The sequence below is a fragment of the Vulpes vulpes genome, chromosome 2, assembly GCF_048418805.1.
Source record: "Vulpes vulpes isolate BD-2025 chromosome 2, VulVul3, whole genome shotgun sequence".
Classification (NCBI taxonomy): domain Eukaryota; kingdom Metazoa; phylum Chordata; class Mammalia; order Carnivora; family Canidae; genus Vulpes; species Vulpes vulpes.
In genome coordinates, this window is record NC_132781.1 from 98,489,959 (window position 1) to 98,510,231 (window position 20,273).

The 20,273-nt window shown below is 35.4% G+C and overlaps 1 protein-coding gene across 28 annotated transcripts in view; it reads left to right on the forward strand.

Moving 5' to 3' along the window:
* MLLT10 (MLLT10 histone lysine methyltransferase DOT1L cofactor) overlaps positions 1 to 20,273 on the forward strand; it is a 249,580-nt gene that overhangs the window by 221,490 nt on the left and 7,817 nt on the right. For all 28 annotated transcript variants that reach the window (XM_072749337.1, XM_072749338.1, XM_072749339.1 and 25 more), the window contains 7 exons: positions 8,658 to 8,775; positions 10,148 to 10,220; positions 12,928 to 13,082; positions 15,087 to 15,275; positions 15,966 to 16,054; positions 16,190 to 16,551; positions 17,561 to 17,657. In XM_072749337.1, coding sequence (XP_072605438.1) covers positions 8,658 to 8,775; positions 10,148 to 10,220; positions 12,928 to 13,082; positions 15,087 to 15,275; positions 15,966 to 16,054; positions 16,190 to 16,551; positions 17,561 to 17,657 — 1,083 coding nt within the window. The remainder of the gene's footprint in view (positions 1 to 8,657; positions 8,776 to 10,147; positions 10,221 to 12,927; positions 13,083 to 15,086; positions 15,276 to 15,965; positions 16,055 to 16,189; positions 16,552 to 17,560; positions 17,658 to 20,273) is intronic.

The window sequence follows — 20,273 nt, forward strand, 5'->3', positions numbered from 1 at the left end:
TTTAGAAGAGTTTTTTGTAGCTCATTTCACTAGCCCTGGTGAGGTAGCCAGCATACCAGGGGTGTGGGGTTAGAGAAGGTGAAAGGATAAATGAGAGAATGGTTCTTGTAAATAGTTTCATCTCTTTTAATTAAGTGTAGCCATATGCTGTTGATAGCTTTCTATCCTTGGACAAAGTCTCACATGAACATTTTCAGTGTGCATTTTTCTTTTCTTTCTTTATAAAAGTCTGTTTTAATTACTCTCTGGTTAATTCCAGGCTGAATTAAGCAAAAATCTCATTTCTTCTCATTCATTATGTTTGTGGTTTTGGGGGTTGGCATTAGGGAGGTGGGTGGGGGAAGTGGTGGTGAGGAGAAATTTATAGCTAGAGGGAGAATTCCACTTAACATATGACTCAACCAAAGAACAAAGAAATCATAGTTGCAAGTAATCCAGGATTCAGTCCAATTAAAATCCTTAGTGTTTATCCTCTTTCCCTGTTTCAGTAAGATGGGTCTCTTATAAATATGATCATCTAGTTAGACTCATGCTGCATGCTGAGACAACGGCATCTATGATTCTGTCTAGCAGTCACTGCTTTCTGCCTTCAAGCTGAAGCTGATTTAGCCTGGCTTATCTGGTGCTGCTGTAGCAACCATCAGTCTCCAGGCAACTGAGGCACGTTGACCTCTCTGTTGAACTGAGTGCAGAACTACTTCAATTTAGCTGCCGGAGACAATAGTATTGGTATTGAATGTGCAAAATGTGAATTTTCTAGGCAATGTGCAGGGGAAACAATACAAAAATATTTAGAAGAAATTGAATGTTTAATTGGGACTCTTAAGATTATGATGTACTTGGTAATTGAATCTTCTCTTCGAAAATGACAAGTTTATTTCTGTTTAACTTTGATATAGGCCCTGTTTGTTTTCAAATTGCACAAGGCATTGTGTTTAGGTAATCAAATGGTAATCTGTTATTTAGAGTTTCTTTATAGGTAGTTGATTAGCAACGCTATAATTGAGTTAATTAAAATTACTAATATTTAAAATGTAATTATAGGAGTCTTGTTACAGTTATTAAAAAAATCATCACACCAGCAAACAAATGTTTTAAAAAATATAAATCAGAGAACAGAAATGCTAAATTTGAATAATATTTTTGTCTCCCTTACTTTTTTTCCTCCCCAAAAAAACTTCATGAAAGTAGTAGATTTTAGTGATTGGCTTGGTGCCAGTATGAAAATCCAGAGGTCATTCTTGATCTTTCTGGCCTTGGTTTTTTAAGTAAGATAGACAGGCCTCTTGTTTAGCTTATTTGTTGTCTTAAGAATTGTTCCCTGGAAAGTGGTCAGGGAGGTAAGATCAGGAAGAGCTTAATAGAAATTAAAAACTGAGAACAGAATTGTGCTTTTAATGGAGGAAAAAGGAGACACTTGTAAAATTCTAGGGAAAAAAGTGATGCTTAGCAGCCCTAATTTGAAAAAACCTTTAAAAAATGTTTGATAATCTAGTTTTATATTCTTCAGTGTTAAATCCTTTTATTTTATTTGTTTTTAGAGTAATTATTCTTTCACAGAAAACAGCAATATAATTAATAGTTTCTTAACATTATTGGAAGATAGAACTACTGTCCGTGTGGGTTCGTTTGTTTGTTTTTTTAATGATGTGCTCTGTTCTTGTATCATGAGTAGAGGTATAAATTAGTTTCTGTAGGTGTGTCATTAATTTTTCATTTTACCTTTCAAATTCCACTCAGTCTTCTAGTTCTCCGTTAATTCTGTTTGTCTTTTGGGAAAAATTCAGATGCTTTTTTTTTTGAAAGATGATTCCCTTAATAGAAGAATTTAAGACCAAATGTAATGAAAAATGGTTGTATTATATTCTGCATTCTGGGTTTTGCTTTTGGGCATAGTCTTCATGTAGATAACCTGATTCTTTGTTTACTCTGTGTTACTATTATAAAAAATAAATTTAAAAATAAATGAAGGAACTTTCAGGGTTTATTTATGTGATATTCAGTAATTGCAGATGTTTAATATTTTTAAGGTACAATTAGTTTAGTGACTAATGTTTTGCACATGTCTGTGAGACTTTTACTTCCATCAGCTTTGACTGTTTCTTTTTCCAGTATGATAACTTTGGTATACATGGGTGTGTGGAGGGAGTTGTCTTTAGATTTCGTAGTCCTCGATTTCCTTTCAGATGATGTCTGCACTTCCATTCTGTTAGAGAACACGGTTCCATTTCCTAGGCAGATAGACCTGACTTCAGAGGATCTCTGACTTGATTGGTCAGACTGAATGTTTCTTTTATGTTTTAAGTAATTTCATAATAACTTGTAATTTTAAAGATGTTAACATTTTGTGCAAAATAAGTTTTTATAAAGTGCTTTGTAATGTCACTTCCTATTGGGTGATGAAAATGTTAAGTAACTATGCAACATCACATGTCTAATAAGTGGTGGAACTAAGTTTTGGAAACAAGGCAGTCTGACTCCAGAGTCGCATCTCCAAGTTTACTAATCATTACCATAAAATGAATTTCCCAGTGATGTGCCTCTGCGTCAAGAGGTATCTCTTTGAAAAGCATTGTTAGGAATTTTACTGTGTTCATTTGTGTGACACAATACCAAATAGAAATTTGAGTCAGAAATCTTGAATTCTTGGAGCTTTGCTACTCACTAGTGTGACTGTGGGCAGATCTTAATTTGTGGGTGTCGATTCTTTTTGTGTGTAAGATAAAATACTTAAAAACACCTGTCCTCTCTCTTATGAGGACTGATATGTTATGAACTTCAAATGAGAGTAAGTATATTGTAGACCATAAAGTACTTTGGATTTAATGGTTATTATACTGATGTTACAATTATTATAGGACTCTTAGTTTCAGCTGTTACAGAAACAGCCTGTTTATCAGTGAGATAAATTGTACAGAAGCACTTCTCTTCTTAAAAATAGTATTAAAACATTTTCTGTTAAAATATATCATTGTATGTCAACATAGATATATGAATTTTAGCTATTTTTAGATTTAGCTGTTGACTGAGGTCTTTCCAGTTCTTAAATTATTTCAATAGCTGCTTTAATTCTAAGGGACTTAATTTTTTCTGAAAAAGATGGGTGATATATTGATTAGGTATTAACCAATTAGGAAACCTGCTTAGAATTGGTTGGTTATTCTATACAGTCCTGTTGTCCAATCATGAGTGTTCAGTGATGGTTTAACAACAATTTAATCCCTCCCACTACTTTATAGAAACTCAATTGTGGGGCATTTCAGCATTAGCCTAAACAATGGTTTTGAATACGTTAAGCTCCTAACAATTAGGGAGCAGTTTGGGGCATTGAATAATGTGGAATGATGCAATTGAACCTGACAGCTTTAACAGTCAGCCTACTCATGGGACCTGAAAGTTGTTCACACTTGGTTTCATCTCTCATCACACGCTGAGTATTAAAGCCTTACTGGTGGGAGCTGACACAGAAATGGGGTCTGTTATCAGAATATGTTTCATAGTGCAAAGTTTGAATTGAGTTGGAGAATATCTGAAACTTTCCATTGTTCTCTAATTTTTTCCTGAAAACTTTTCTAGTCAAATTGTGTTTGCAAACTGAAAAATATATATAATCATTAAAATATTTGAATCCCTATATTACATTTGCACTATTGCTTTGTTATTTAGAATACATCTATTAAAATATCATTGCATAATGAGACATTTATACCGTCTAGTTTTTCTTAAGGAAATAGGTTTTAATCTTTGAAATATAGCTGTGTTAATATAAAAATATAATCAATAAATGATATTCTCTAATGAAGTTTATGGAAAATATGGATGTCATAATAGCATAGGAAAATAATTTCTAAAATAAGCTAAAATTTGAGTGCTTACCATGTGGCAAAGGATTCTTTATAAGCCCTGTATACTAGCTCAGTTAATTCTGGCAATTTTCTTATAAGGTAGGTGCTATTATTAGTTCCATTTTTACCCTTGGAAATTGAAGGACAGAGAGGGTTAGCACCTTGCCCAGGTGAGAGAGCTTGATTTACTGCAGATACAGTGATGATGAAAAGTTTTTTCTTCTAAGAATGTATGTGAAATAGAAATTTTAAAAGTAATATTCAGTTTAGTGAGTCTGACAGGATATTAGAAGAATGTATTTTTAAATCGTATGTCAGGGTTGGAACGCTTGAAGAAGCAGCTCTAATGTGTTTTAGAGTTTGTTTGACTTCAATGTTTATTGACAGGTTAATTGTACATTTAAAAAATGCTTGCTATAACCCCTTCCTGTATGATGGAAGGTATGAAGTTTCATATCCACCTCTAGATGATGTATTGCTGTGATACTTTCCAAAGGTGAAGTTTTTATAGGTTTTGTTCTCTCAAACTTAATTTCTGTTGTTTATTCTTTATTATTCTGCCTTTACCAACATTAGAGAGAAAAAAAAAAAACTAACAAAAACTATCATCTACTTTAAGTTTGCTATTCAAATAACTGAGAAGGCTTTTAGCATTTTTTTCCTCCACAGCTGACTCTTTTAGAAGGAACCAAGTGCCTAGGAATTTGGTAAAGTTACTTTACCAGAGATCTTTTAAAACTTCTCTATGGTCATAAGCAGATATTTGGAATATGGAAGGTGAACTGTTACCAACAGGGGAAATTTCAAGCTGAAATGTCATTTTAATCTTGTTAATATTTTAATATGGTCCGTGAATCTACTTAGGAAACACTAAATTGATTTGAGTTTGAATATTGTCTTAGTATCTTTCTAGATATTTTAGCATAATAACTTATTCCAAATTTCCTTAGGGTTATTTGACTCAGGCACCTAAACATGGATTTTTTTTCAAAGTGGCTTAATTTACCTCAGGAATTATTCAATTTATTCTTACTCATCTTGCCTTTGGATCTTTTTTTTTTTTTTTTTTTTTTTTAGATTTTATTTATTTATTCATGAGAGACACAAAGAGAGAGAGGCAGAGACACAGGCAGAGGGAAAAGCAGGCTCCATGCAGGGAGCCTGATGTGGGACTCGATCCTGGGTCTCCAGGATCACACTCCAGGCTGCCCTATACCCTATACTTCTCTTAGTGAGGCTTTTACTAAAGTATTAGGGTGAGTATCATATAACGTCTGGAGTGGAAGTAGTTCCTTTCAATTGTTAATCTTGGGAAGGAAACAAAGTCTAAGATCATATATTGGAAGTTAAAGCAGAAGTTAATTATGGCAATATGAACTTACAGGATTTATTAAATATTTTTATCTTGGTCTAATCTATTTACACATGTTGAATAGATGATATGATTTCAGTGGGACACTATGAAGTCAAGTAACCAGTTTGTTTTATAATCAATAGGAACTTTTGAGTCTACACAATGTCTGACATTATGTGTATGCTCTCCTCAGGAAGTTGCCTTCTCACCATTCTCCCTTACCCTTCTTCATTGCTCCTAAGTTGTAAATCTCTTCACTAAACTGATGGGAGTTGGGACAGCTGGGTGGTTCAGTGGTTGAGCATCTGTCTTTGGCTCAGGGCATGATCCTGAATTCCTGGGATTCATATTGGGCTCCCTGCATGGAGCCCGCTTCTCCTTCTGCCTGTGTCTCTGCCTCTCTCTCTCTCTCTGTGTCTCTCATGAATAAATAAATAAATAAATCTTAAAAACAAAACAAAACAAAACAAAACAAAACAAAAAAACAGAACTGATGGGAGTTTCTTGGCCCTGAGGTGGAACAGAGTTATTGTGGGTTCCCAACATTCACCATTCTAAACATCATTTCAGAAGCATTGTCTAAGCAGTTGTTAGACATTTGTGGGTTCTTGAGTTTTAATGTAGAGTGATTGAGATGTTTTAATATGCCATAGAATGCAGCTTGATAAAATTAGTAACTTTTAATCTCTTTTCCAAAATTTCTAGTTTCAGTAATTGCAATATTTTTAAAAAGCAAACTACCAGATAATTTTTACTCATTTAGGGAATTTGGGAAATTGGTCATTTAGAATAACAAAGAATGTATTCCCATTTTAGGTTTTTGTTATTAATTTTGCTTTTGCCTGTCACCTTTATAAAATATATAGTTTCCTCTTGAAATTATGCTAAAGATGATTTATCTTCTTCTTGGTGATAATGATTATGTAAATCAGTTATTATGCAGTACTGCTTTGCATTTTGATCTTTTTTAGCATGGTGGGCTAATGTATGATAGAGAAACTGAGATAATTTGAAGACTGCATCAAAAAGTGCAAAACTAATAAGGAATAAATATAAAGCCCTTGCAGAAAGTGCCCTTCCTGAAAAAGTGTACTTCTGAGGAGTAGGATCTTTTGATTTTTTTTTTTTTTTAAGATTTTATTTATTCATGAGAGACACAGAGAGAAAGGCAGTGACACAGGCAGAGGGAGAAGCAGGCTCCCTGCACGGAGCCCGATGCCGGACTCGATCCCAAGACTCCGGGATCACGCCCTGAGCCAAAGGCAATGCTCAACCACTGAGCCACCCAGGCTTCCCAGATCTTTTGATTCTTATTAAAAGATGAAGGCAACGCATAAAACTGTTAATTGGAATTAATAAAGTAGTCCCAACTGATATAATATTAGTTATGTTTCAACCATTATAGATGAGTTCGTGGTAAAGGAGAGCAAGAAGGCTAAGATACAGACGCTAAAGCATTTAGATGTCCATGTTCTTTGAGCACCACCTCAGCAGCACTCTGTAATATATGCGCTCACTCTTGTTCATGTTCCTCTTTCTTCTTACACTGTTAGCTGTTGATTGCTGCTGCCAACCAATGTCTCAATAAATGACTTTTCTTCCTCTTTCTAATAAATTTTTCACTTCTAATATTTTATATGCTTAGTGGTCTTTTTAGAATTATATCTAGAGTAAGAGCAAATTGGTTCTGCAAAGGGGTATTTTTAAGTATATGGTACCTGAGACGTTAACACATGGGACTGATGATGTCTGCTCTTTGTGTTTGTCTGTTTGGTGGTTTTTCTTATCCTAACTTATTTTATGAGTAGCCAAGATTTCCAAGTCATTGACTTCTGGAGATATAAAAAAATCTTACTATATTTCCATTTATGAATTGTATATTTTAGTATGCCATACTACTAAATACATGGTAAATGTCTAGTATGATCTTGAGGTTAAAATTAGGTAGCTTTTACTGAGGGCTAATTGATTGTTAAACAAGACTTTATAGTACAAACTTACTGGCTTTCAGTACACATCTTTAATAAGAGGAAAAAAATGAAACCGAAAATTGACCAATTAAACTTGAACATGAAAGAATGAGCTAGGAAGTACACACTTTGAAACAATGGAAAACAAGGACCGGATTCCACATCACAGAGTATTTCTGTGAATTGTAAAGTCCAATTTTCATGCCCAGTAAGTTGGCTAGAGGCCACATATAATGTCAGGGTCTTTTTCCAGAAACACAGTTTATTTTCTGTAATATTTTGCTTGTTATAACTACTATGTTGTCTTGGTCTCTTGTGTGCCATTGTACACGTTAGAATGCCTCCATCTTTTGTTTTGCTGTTACTTGGCTTCTTTATATTAGAAGTGCTTCAGTCCTTGGAAATTATTTTCCAGAATTCTGTTCGGAAATAATATAGAATGGTATCATTTTATAAAAGCTTAAGTTTGATTTCATTCATAAAAAAGAATATGACATCTACTTTAAAATTTGTGGTTCTGTTAAATCTGAAAAGTATTTCAGGCTAGTAATAGCCGCCTTTGAGTAACAGTATTTTGTGTACAAGAGATTTGCTCCCCAAATGCCACATTTTAAGGTTGTAATATTCTTAGAAAGTGGGAGAAAGTATTCACATCAAAGAAGGCATTTTTATTACATTGGATTACGCAAGACTTTGGCCAGCCTCCTTAGCTTCATCTGTTTAAGGGTTCATTTTCGCTTGTTTGGCACAAGTCCCAGTACAGGCCTTCAGAATTGTGGTTAGCAACATGAATGAATTACAAACTTTGGACCAGCTCTCCAGTTAGTGGAGTTGGCTTCCTGCCAAAAAGACAGTGCCTTATATGGGGTCAGGGCAAAGCTGTGATTCGTTGAGCTCTGCATTGTATAGAAAACATACTTGTGATGCCTGTTTGCTTTCTTTTAAAATAAAAACAAAACAAAACAGAAAAAGCAGCAGGCTTCCAAGTCTATCAAAATAGGAAGTAACAGAATAGTGTGCAGGTTTTACTAATGACAGAGTTTAAGCAATGGAAATATCGCTCTGTATAGTTAAAATACTAAAAGTAGAAATTGGACCTTTTGACCTCCTTCACCAGACTGTGATGTAAGAGACTGAAGCATTTGTTAGACATCTGTTGTCTACCTGCCCTTATTTTGTAAATGGTTTAATAAGATTAAATAATTAGTCATATGTTCACATGGTTACCATTCCATTGAGTTTTGTTAGTGAAGCAAAAATAACTTTGTGCCAGTCTTTTTTTTTTTTTAATTTGGAATTATGTAACTTTTCAAAAATTGAAATATTGTAATGGTAAAACAAGAAAGAATGAAATTTGCTCTTCAGAAAGTCAGGAATGTTTGCTTATATTTTTAGGTTGGAAAAAATAGTTACTATGTCAATGAGGAGGAAGAATATGAAGGTATTTTCAAATATAATTCATTTATCTTTGTCATTCTTTTCATTTAGGCAAATACCCTCTCTGGATCTTCTCTTAGTCAGGCACCATCTCATATGTATGGCAATAGATTAAATCCAAGTTCATCAATGGCAGCTCTTATAGTTCAGTCTGAAAACAATCAAACAGGTAAGTTTTCAAGAATTTTTAAATTCTCCCCCAATGTAAATCCACCCTCCTCCCACCATTGGCTTATTTTATTTGAAAAATCTAAAGGTGTGGTTAATACAGGATTGTGCTGCACACACACACCTCCACCTTAACCAAAAGAGTCACAGTTGGAAGTAAATAGTGTGCTGTGCTGCAAAATAGTGATGTGCTTTTTTTACTGTCTGAAATGTAAATGTTTAAGCAGAGCCATCAGCAGGCAGGAATGCAACAATGTCTCCTGTGACTTTTGTGATTGATGTGTTCAGTTCTCAGTTCTGTGCAATGAAAGTAACATAACACTGGGCTTTTCTGTGAATAGCCTAAACCTTTATTTGCATAATTCATGAAATTGCATTACACAAACTTGGTTTAAAAAAAAAATCCTGTTAGAGAATTTCTACAGTGTTTAGTAATCCTGTGAATTTTTACCAGTTGACATTTTGTAGCATTTGCCTCTTGTACTGTTTTAATGAGCCACTGGATTTGCTTTGTTTCATTCCATCCTTAAGGATTTGTTGACATGTCCAAGTAGTCATGCCTGTTTGGGGGAAGGGAATGGGTTTAGCAGTTCACCAAGAATGGATCAGTCATGTCTTTACCCTTTAAGGGTCAGAGGTTACCTGACTCAGAATAAGGGGAGGACAACCTTGAAAGAGGCCAGATAGGGTGATTTTAGAAGGAACGAACTTGTAGGGGAAATACAAGTTACTTTTCAAGTGGAGATATTCAGTGTTACCAAAGAATTATTTTGAAGAAATTAAGGATAGATAGAATGCTATATTCCTACTTATTTTTGTCAACTTTAAATTTTGAATTTTGTCAACTTTAAATTTGTAGCGTTATATTTAATTTTATTCTTGGTGTGGGAGTCCATGTAATATATGTAATTTTAGTTACCGTGTGTGGCTGTATGTAATACATTATGTATTTTATGACTTGTCTTGGGATGCAAAGTGTTAAAAAATACAAAGCATAAGGATTTGCTGTGATAAGCATACAGATTAGCTGTCCACAGCTGTGATTCATTACTTTAACCGTAGAAATTAAAAGTGGCTGAGGGGAGGGTACTGCAAATGCAAACCACGCTTCTGTGCTGTAAAATTGAAAGGAATGAAAGAACGGAACATAATCCATGGCCTTCTACACCCACAAAAACATGTAGGGACAACGCCTTAACATGCCACAGTTCAGCAATTCTGAACTAGCAATATACTAGATCTTCTACTTTCATAGTAACTGCAAAGATAGTGGTAAAGGTTTTATGTACGATTTAGGAAAAATCAGGGCAAGAGCTTAAAACCTCTTATCTAGTGAGAGTCACTTTATCAGCTATGAAATATTTACACTGCAGATCAAGATCTTGGAGACAATAGCCGCAGCCTTGTTGGCAGAGGAAGCTCACCCCGAGGAAGTCTCTCACCACGGTAAGCATTATTTATTCTGCAGAGTATAGGCAAAGGAAACATTTTGAGATTTGGAAACTTCTTTATCTCCTATCAGAGCGAACATTTGTGAGGCTGTAAAAGCATTTTGTAGATAAGCATGTCTGGACTGTCAAGAAAAATGATTCTAAATTAATTTGAATATTAATTTAACCACATGGTTAGATTTCTAAGCTTTTAAGAAGACATCCCTTTTCTTAGATTTCTGATCAATTTCAACTCTCTTGTTTTTATCATTTGTATATTTAGCTGCTGGTTCTACTAAATACATTAATTTGGCTAATTTTTCTTGGTCACGAAATAGTCTTTAAATCTCTTAAAGCTAGAGGCTCAAGGCTTTCAACTTTGGGTTCCAGTTTTAGCCCTGTTGTGGGCCTTGCACGTAACCCTTTCATCTCTAGTTTCCTAGTTTCTAGGGGCTCATTTATAAAAATTCCTCTAATTCTTGGGGTACCTGGTTGACTCACTTGGAAGAACATGCAACTCTTGATCTTGGGATCATAAGTTTAAGCCCTACATTAGGTGTAGAGATTACTTAAAAAAAAAAAAAAAGAATAAACTTCTGAAGAAAAAATCTTTCTAGTTTCTAAAATTGTTTGAATCAAAGTATAACAAATTTTTACCTTGTTCTCTGAAATTGTCATAGATACTACATGATAGGATAGGTACCTTATTTAATGTATATGAAGTTATTCTTGTTAGAGTTTTTACCAGAGTTCTACTGAAAGGGTTGAATTTCTCTGACACAGTCTAAGTGCCCTACATCTTATCTTCTGTTCTCTATGGGAAGTATGGCAGAAAGGAATATTGTATCAATTTGTAGAAAACAATGGAACTTTAGGCTATGGCTCTTTTTTTTATTAATTGCATTCTGCTTTCAACTTATATACCTTCTAGTTTGTTTTCTCTCTGCTCTCTGATTTTGTGAACTCTGCCTCAAGCAGGGTTAGACGGTGTGAATGGAGAACAGAAGGAGGTGAAAGTCCATTCTGGAGTCTTTTTTCAACTGTGGGAACTTACAAATTCTATTAAAAATTAAAAATTTTTTATGCAGTGATACCATGAATATCTGTTGTTATTTTGCTGATATACTGGTAATGTCTTAAGGAACATTTTTATCATTAGAATTAATTCAGTAACCTCTAATTTTGCTATTTCCTAGTGGTACATCTAGTAGTGTCTTTTTCCTTTAAAATTCCTGGGTGACCTAAAAGTCTGGACACCTAACTGACTTCTAACTGAACTCTGGAGGAAATATTCTTTCTTTTAAAACTACGACTCTGAAGGACACAATGATAGCATCAGCTGACTAATCTGTAATTTTATGCTGTGATTACTTCTGTACTGTTTTATTCTTATTTTCAAAGAAGAAAACGAATGGACTTTTGCTCATGTGTTTAATGGAAGGAAACATTTCTGTGTTCCCCTCTTAAAATATCCTAGAAGCTACACAGAAATTTTGCAAGATCCCTTAGTCCTATTCTGCTTAGCATAGTTCTTAGGTTTTTAGTGGCCAAATGGATAAAACATTAAAACAATAAATTATACCAAATTATTTTTAGCATATATTTCCAACTTTATATTACCCTTTAAAAATCAGCCTGAAATTTAATAACCTAAATTATCCTGGTGTAATGTACTATTTAGAGAGAGTTGGTTATCTGTATGTAGTATGTGATGTTTACATGTGGAAAAAAACCCTTCATTTGTTTAACTTGTTCAGAGATTTGGTAGAGAAGCACACTGAGGCAGTGGCAGAGCACTAGAGCTTTTTGGAAGACCCGAGCCGACCCCAGCTCTGCCCTTTGCACAAGTTACTAAAGCCCCTTCCTGTTTCCTCATGTAGAAATGGAACCAGTAAGCCAGGTTTTGACTTCTCACTCAATTGTTATGAAGATCATGTAATTATGTGGAAACACTTGGGAAAGTCTGAAGCCCTTTACTAATGTACTATTCTAGTGTGGGGGCTGGAGGCAGAGATGGCCATGTTTACTAATTGGAAACAAGAAAGTGAATGAGAGGACATTACATGTTCATGTTAAGTAATACTTATTTTTGAAGACTTAAGTTGTTACCATTTGAAGTACAGATCCAAGGCATTTTAGAAAAATTTGTATAATTTGCTCAAATAAAAATTGCTTTGGTCTTGCTAATGCTCCTTAATCCTGTAAATACTAGAAAATCCGTATTTTTGACTGTATAACAAAAGGCTCCTTCAAAATTATTAGAAATATCTTTTTACTGAAATTTGAGATTCTGTTGGTTGTAAATTAATATGCTTTCTACATTATTATAATTGTCTAGTGTTACTCTGGTATTTTGCATATTTAAGCAGAATGGTGGAACTCTTCTCTTCTGGCTAATTATTTTAAAATTTTCTCATACTGTCTTTCCCCCCTTTTGTCTAAAGCTATCAAATTCTTGTACAGCCTATTTCAGAGATTATGGGGGTGTGTTTATATTTTCTAGTGGTTTTTAATTACTGAGTATAGCCAGCTAGTCCCGTGATTTTATAATTTGGGGAGAAAGAATGGTAATTACTCAATTTTAGGGTGGATTATGGTTTTATCATTCTTCCAATATAGGCAGTCTGGAGTTAGAAAACTCATACAGGGAAAGGGTCAGCATAAGGTAAGAAATGTGAATGCACTCTCTTTCTGTTTAACCTGAGAATTAATATTTTCAACAGATCTCCTGTAAGCAGCTTACAGATTCGCTATGATCAACCAGTCAACAGTAGTTTGGAAAATCTGCCTCCAGTAGCAGCCAGCATAGAACAGCTTTTGGAGAGGCAGTGGAGTGAAGGACAGCAGTTTTTGTTAGAACAGGGTACTCCTAGTGACAGTAAGTATTCTTTTCGTGTCTTTAAAAGATGGATGGACAGACAGATGGATAGATACAACAGTCACATTTCATCAATGGCAGTGAAATTATGAAACATGTTCTATATGATACGGCAAGAAGGTGTAGTGTAGTGGTTTAATAGATTCTACACTTTTACTGCTGGGCTTGAGTCAACTGTCTTTACCTGTTATTAACAGTATGATCTTGGGCAAGTTTCTTAATGTTGGTGTACTTTAATCTCCCATTTGTAGAGTGGGAATAATAATGCACCTGTATCACAGCGTTGTTTTGAGTATTAAGGAGCATAAAAAAAGTGAAGAACATTGCCTAGCTCATAGTAAGCACTTAACCTGTTATTGTTACTGTTTTTGAATTATTTTAATATTGGTACTTTATTCTTACCAATTTGTAAATTTTAACTAAAATACATGAGTTATATCTTAGCTTATCTAATTGTGTGAAGAAAACTTAGCTTACCTCTGGAGAATTCATTTTAACAAATGCATATAGTCAGGGGCGCCTGGGTGGTTCAGTCGATTGAGTGTGCGACTCCTGGTTTTGGCTCAGGTCATGATTTCAGGGTCATGAGATTGAGTCCTACGTCAGGCTCTCCTCCCCCCTCAACCGCTAGAAATTAATTTAAAAAAATAAAAATGCATATAGTCCTGTATGGCCAACTGTCTTCTTAATTTTATAATTTGGATGAGAAAGAATAAGGATTACTAAATTATATATAATTTGTATATAAATTACATATAGTTATGTAACATAGGTATTTTATATACATATTTAGTATTTTTCAATGTTAAAGTATTAGGAAAGACAATGGGTGAAAAATGCCAAAAAAAGCAAAAGTTCTTATAAGTGGTAGCTGGAGAAGTGGCCTCATAATAAGAATATATATTTTGGGGGGAAAATAGGTGGTTTTTTATCATTTTGGGATCTAGGCTTTTGCTGCTTTATCAAAACAAAACATTTTGCTTGTTGTTAGACAAGTGCCATATATTTTTTTTAATTTAATTTTATTTATTTATTTTTTTTTAATTTAATTTTTTTTTTTTTAAATGAATGGTGCCTTGACAAAAACTCCTAATCGTGAGGAAGTTCATGCCAGGATAATCCTTTAAATATGATAGCTGGAGGACAGGTTTAGCTTAGTCTTATTGCATCTCATTTGGGTACACTGAGGGTTTCTTTGTAGGATCTTGAAGAGGAGGGATACAAGTTAAATCCTTAGGAAATGACCATATATGTCTGTACCACTACACTTGTGTCTTTTGAAGGCCCTGAGGGCACGTTAAACAAATACAACTTTTTAATAAGTACGTAGAACTTTCAAGGTGTCCATCACCCTGGCATAACTACTCAGTGTTGTCAGTTCAGAGGTCCGAGTTGTGGAAGGAATTGAAACTGTATTTGAGGTGATGAGGCAGGACAGAAACAGCCTGTTTACAGATGATGATCCACTTTTTCTCTGGGAGCTGGGAGTGGGGGCTGTGGTGCGCATACACTGCTCCCTGCTGGGGGATATGTGGATCAGCATCCCGAGCAGCTGGGCTTGGAGCTTTCTCACTCCGGGTCTGGTGGCATGCTCGCTTTACTGAGCAGCACACAAAACCTTGTACTCTTTATTGTGGTGAAGGATATTGGTGTGATTCTTTTAAATTTTAATTATGATTTTAGTGAAAAATTATGGCAGGCACTTTGAATTTTTAATTAGGTTTTTATTTTGGTGAAAATGAAATGACACCTGGACCAGGTGGGTGATATGTGGCAACAAAGTTTCCAGAAGGTATATGTAGGACCAATATCCCTTTATGCATATATACACACATAATATATGTCTACATACAAAATTAGAAATAAAACATAGTAATTTAAAAATATTTTACAGAATTTCTACTTTCCTATTTTAACTTTTAAAGTTATTGACACTTAAGTCTATAAAATACTTAGTTCTTTGTAGGAACTTGTCTTTATTAAAACCAACCAAATGTTTGCTAGTTTTAGGAATGCTGAAGTCATTACACCAACTTCAAGTTGAAAATCGAAGATTGGAAGAACAGATTAAAAACTTGACAGCCAAAAAGGAACGTCTTCAGTTATTGAATGCACAGCTCTCAGTGCCTTTTCCAACAATAACAACAAATCCTAGTCCATCTCATCAAATCCATGCATTTTCAGCACAGAATGGTAAGTTTGAAAATATTTATTGTGTATCTAAGGAGAAAGTAGGATAGACTTGCAATGTCTTTTTCATAAGTGAATAATAACTGATTCCCAGTTACATGAAGATGTAGAAAAGGAATGATAGGTTATTTTTTCTTTTCTTTTCTTTTCCTTTCTTTTCCTTTCTTTCTTTTCTTTTCTTTCTTTTTTTTTTTTTTTTTTTTAGATTTTATTTATTTATTCATGAGGGACACAGAGTAAGAGAGTCAGAGACACAGGCCGAGGGAGGAGAAGCAGGATCCATGCAAGGAGCCCGATGTGGGACTTGATCCCAGGAGTCCGGAATCACGCCCTAAGCCAAAGGCAGACACCCAACCACTGAGCTGCCTAGGTGCTCCTGTTAGGTTATTTTCAAAGAATATGAAGAATCTGTTAAATGATCAACTTGAATTTGCTCTAACTTCTTTAGTACATAATTTAACTGTAATAGTTATTTAAATGCGTAATGATCTCTTTATTGATTTAAAGCCATAGTATTCAATAGAGTTATAGATTTTTTTCCCTTTAAACTGGTATTAGGCATAGCACGACTTAATATTTAAGTGTTTTCAATGTGAGTTGATTCAGGATAAGCTTTTAGATAAGCCTTTAACCTTACACATAATATAATTTAACAGGGTAATAGGTTTCTTTTTGTCTTTTTATGTTTTCTAGCTCCTGCTACTGATTCCTTGAACAGCAGTAAGAGCCCTCATCTAGGAAACAGTTTTTTACCTGATAATTCTCTTCCTGTATTAAATCAGGTAATTTTAGTGTGGTTAGTTTCATTTCTGTGTTTTCTTATGAACAATAGTATATCACATTAAATAGTTTAAAATGATTTTAAACAGCTTTGCTCTGTTCTTTCTAACTTAAGTTTCTATTCTCTTTTACATTAGGACTTAACCTCCAGTGGACAAAGCACCAGCAGCTCTTCTGCTCTTTCTACTCCACCTCCTGCTGGGCAGAGTCCAGCTCAGCAGGGCTCGGGCGTTAGTGGAGTTCAGCAGGTCAATGGTGTGACAGTAGGGGCACTGGCTAGTGGAATGCAGACTGTAACATCCACCATTCCTGCAGTGCCTGGAGTGGGTGGAATAATTGGAGCTTTGCCAGGTAACCAACTGGCAATTAATGGCATTGTAGGAGCTTTAAATGGGGTTATTCAGACCCCTGTCACAATATCCCAGAATCCTACCCCCCTCACCCACACAACTGTACCACCTAATGCAACACATCCAATGCCAGCTACACTGGCTAACAGGTAAGGAACTAACTTAATATATTTGGGGTTTTTTAGTGCAACATAGTACCAGAGTTGTCCATGCTTTCAGATTGGGATTTTTAATGTGCTTCTTGTAGATGTAATGTATAAAAAATTAAAATCTAGCAAACTTCTAGACTTTAAGTCTGTTATTCTGAGAGCCATTTATTTTTGACATTTTAAGTAATTGGAATTAAAACAAAATTAAATCACTCTTAGTAATAGGCATTAAATATATCCTGTGCTAAAAATTTGTCTTGATCTCCCCTTGTATATTGTCTTCATGTATCATAAATTCTGAAGAAAAACAATATTGTAATGAAGATTACATATGATTGAATATTGATATCTTAAAATTCAGCTATGCAATTTTGCTAGTTTTATCATTAAAGATTTTGATATAGGATGAAGACCAAATAATTTATCTTGAATTTTCAGTGAGTAAAACTTTGTTACATGGGAGTTTCATGTGACTGTTCAAAATAAGGGGACTAAAGCCATGTTGTTACTGAACATACATTTGAGGAATAAATCATTTTAAATGGATTTGAAGCGGACAGTAGTCAACCATTTTTCTGGCTCCCTTTTCTTTGGTGCTCAATTTTACTGACCATTGGGACCATTAAAAAAGGTTAGGTCAAGTCAATTAGCCGTTGGATTTTTCCTTGGTTTACATATGTGTTACTTAGTGTGGGTTAAATTATCCTTGAATAATTAAAAACATACATACATGCACATTATAAACACATTTAAATTTCTATTCCATAAAATACTTAGTGCCTTCTTAGTTTATAATAAAAAGGAAAGCAAAACATTTCTTGACAATGTGAATTCTTAATTACCTGTATACACAAAGAGAAATAAGAAATTTGTATGTGATTGTTATCAGTATTATATTTAAAGTTTGGTTAACTCATGAAACACTAAATTGAAAAGTTGTCTTTCATTTTACATTTTAAAAAACAGTAAAGATATATAGTAGAAAGTAAGAATTTTAATCGTTTTTCAGTGCCTCAGGACTAGGATTACTTTCTGACCAGCAAAGACAAATATTTCTTCACCAACAGCAGTTTCAGCAGTTGTTAAATTCTCAACAGCTCACACCAGTAAGTTCTTCCTTTTGATAATATTTGATTTTTATTAGGAGCAAGTGATCTAAGCCGTGATAGACATTCAGCATGGGTATAGAGTTACCCACTTTGTGAAATAGCATAACCCAAAAATAGTTTGTCTTGCCATTTGGCATAGTCCACAACACCTACAATATTCACAAATATTAGAACACATACTGTGGTACTCTTGCAGACTCTGGTAATGTGGTGACATATTAGACTTTGTATTTTCATGGTGTTTCATTCTGACAGTGGAGGTGGACAGTAAACAAATGTCTGGTACTGAGAAGAAAAATAACAGGAGGATAAGGGAATAGAGGAACAGTGGGATGGAGGCCTTTTTGGAGAAGAGAGTCTTGCCTCTTTGAATAGGTGACTTTTGAACACCAACTTGAATAAAAGAAGGAACACAAATTTTTGACATGGGGGAATGGAAGAGCAGATTGGCAAAGACCGCCTGTGTGTGTGTTGTGAATGCTAGAAAGAAGGTCGACATGATTATAGAATAAGAGAGAGGGCGATGCAGAGGAGAGAAAGTCACAGGTGGGCCTTGTTTGTCTGTGGCAGGAAATTTAGATTTTAAGTATGATGAAAGTAGATTTTAAGTATGATGCCATTAGTGATTTTTTAAAAACACTTCTATTGTGGAAATTTTAAAATGTATCAAAATAGTGTATAGTATACTAGTTTTTTTTGTTTGTTTTTAAATATTTTATTTATTCATGAGAGACACAGAGAGGCAGAGACATAGGCAGGGGGAGAAGCAGGCTCCACGCAGGAAGCCTGTTGTGGGACTTGATCTTGGGACTCCAGGATCACGCCCTGGGCCGAAGGGAGGCACTTAACCACTAAGCCACCCAGGTGTCCCTAGTATGCTAGTTTTAATAATTTTCTTAATTGTAAAAATCTTGTTTCATATATCCTCACTTTTGCTTTCAGGATTATTTTAAAGAATTAATTGGAAGATTTGAACAGAATAGTGACATGAAGACAATTCACATTTTTTAAAGATTGGCTTGGCTGTTGTATGGGAAATTGTATGTGTTGGGAGGGGAGATGGTAGCAAAAGGAGAAACAGGGAGGCTGTTGGAATAGTCCAGGTAGAAGATGTGGTGTCTTAAATAGCATGATAAATGTGGGGGGAAACTGTCTGGGATTGTGTATTTTGAAAATGGAACCAACAAGACTTGTTTTTCAGACATTCAGGGACACCTGGGTGGCTCAGCGGTTGAGCATCTGCCTTTGGCCCAGGTTGTGATCCTGGGGTCCTGGGATCAAGTCCCACATTGGGCTTCCCACAGGGAGCCTGCTTCTCCCTCTGCCTGTGTCTCTGCCTCTCTCTCCCTCCCTCTCTCTCTCATGAATAAATAAATAAAATCTGTTAAAAAAAAAAAAAAAAAAAGAAGAAGAAGAAGAAGAAGAAGAAGAGCCCTAAACAATTGGATGTTGAGTTTTACTGAGATTAGAAAAGCAGTTCTGGGGTAACCCGGGGGGTGGCTCAGTGGTTTAGCCCTGCCTTCAGCCAGGGTGTGATCCTGGAGCCCTGGGATCGAGTCCCGTGTCGGGCTCCCTGCATGGAGCCTGCTTCTCCTTCTGCCTGTGTCTCTGCCTCCCTCCCTCTCTCTCTCTCTCTCTCTCTCTCTCTCTGTCTTTCATGAATAAATAAAATCTTCAAAAAAACGTTCTGTCACAGACATACTGTGTGTGAGATGTGTGTATAGATGTTCAGATGACATGTGGCCCTGATGGTTGTATGAGACGAGTCCAAGGAAAGGATGTAGTTGGAAATAAAAATTTGGGGTCACTGCTGCATATGTAATACTTAGATTTATAAAATTTTATGAGATCAGTAGGGAATGAAGACTGATGTCTGGAAGAGGAAAATAATCTAGTAAAGAATATGGGAAAAAAGTGGCCAGTGAGTTAAGAGGAAGACTGAGAGAGTAGTGTCCTTGGGTCCATATGAAGAGAATGTTTCAGCTAAAGAGGAACTCAGCTGTGTAACATGCTTCTGGGAGGACAAATAAGGGTTGGCCATTGGATTGGGCGTCTGGAGGTTTTGACAGTTGTAGTTTTGGTGAGAAGTAAAAACCTCCATGAATGGTTCAGAAGAAAATGGCAGGAGAGAAAGTGCATGTGGAGTATTGGCAGCTCCAGATACTTCAGTGTAAAAAGAGCAGAGAAATAAGCAACTAATGAAAGAAAGACATGGTCTAAGAGCGAAGTTTTTATTCATTTTGAATATGACAGCATACATATATGTTGGTGGGAACATTTATGGTGCAGAAGAGAGGAAGGAAAACAGCAAAGTTCTTCAGCTGGGAGGGGAGGGGAGGGCAAGGCAGCATTCCAGTGAAGAGAGCCAGGAAGAGCAGCTGTCAGAGCTTTTTATGACAGAAGGTGGAAGAAACCCACTTTTAATGTTTTTAATTTTTTTTTTAAGATTTTATTTATTTATTCATGAGAGACCGAGAGAGAGAGAGAGGCAGAGACACAGGCAGAGAGAGAAGCAGTCTCCATGCAGGGAGCCCGACGTGGGACTCGATCCCGGGTCTCCAGGATCACGCCCTGGGCTGCAGGTGGCACCGAACCGCTGAGCCACCCAGGCTG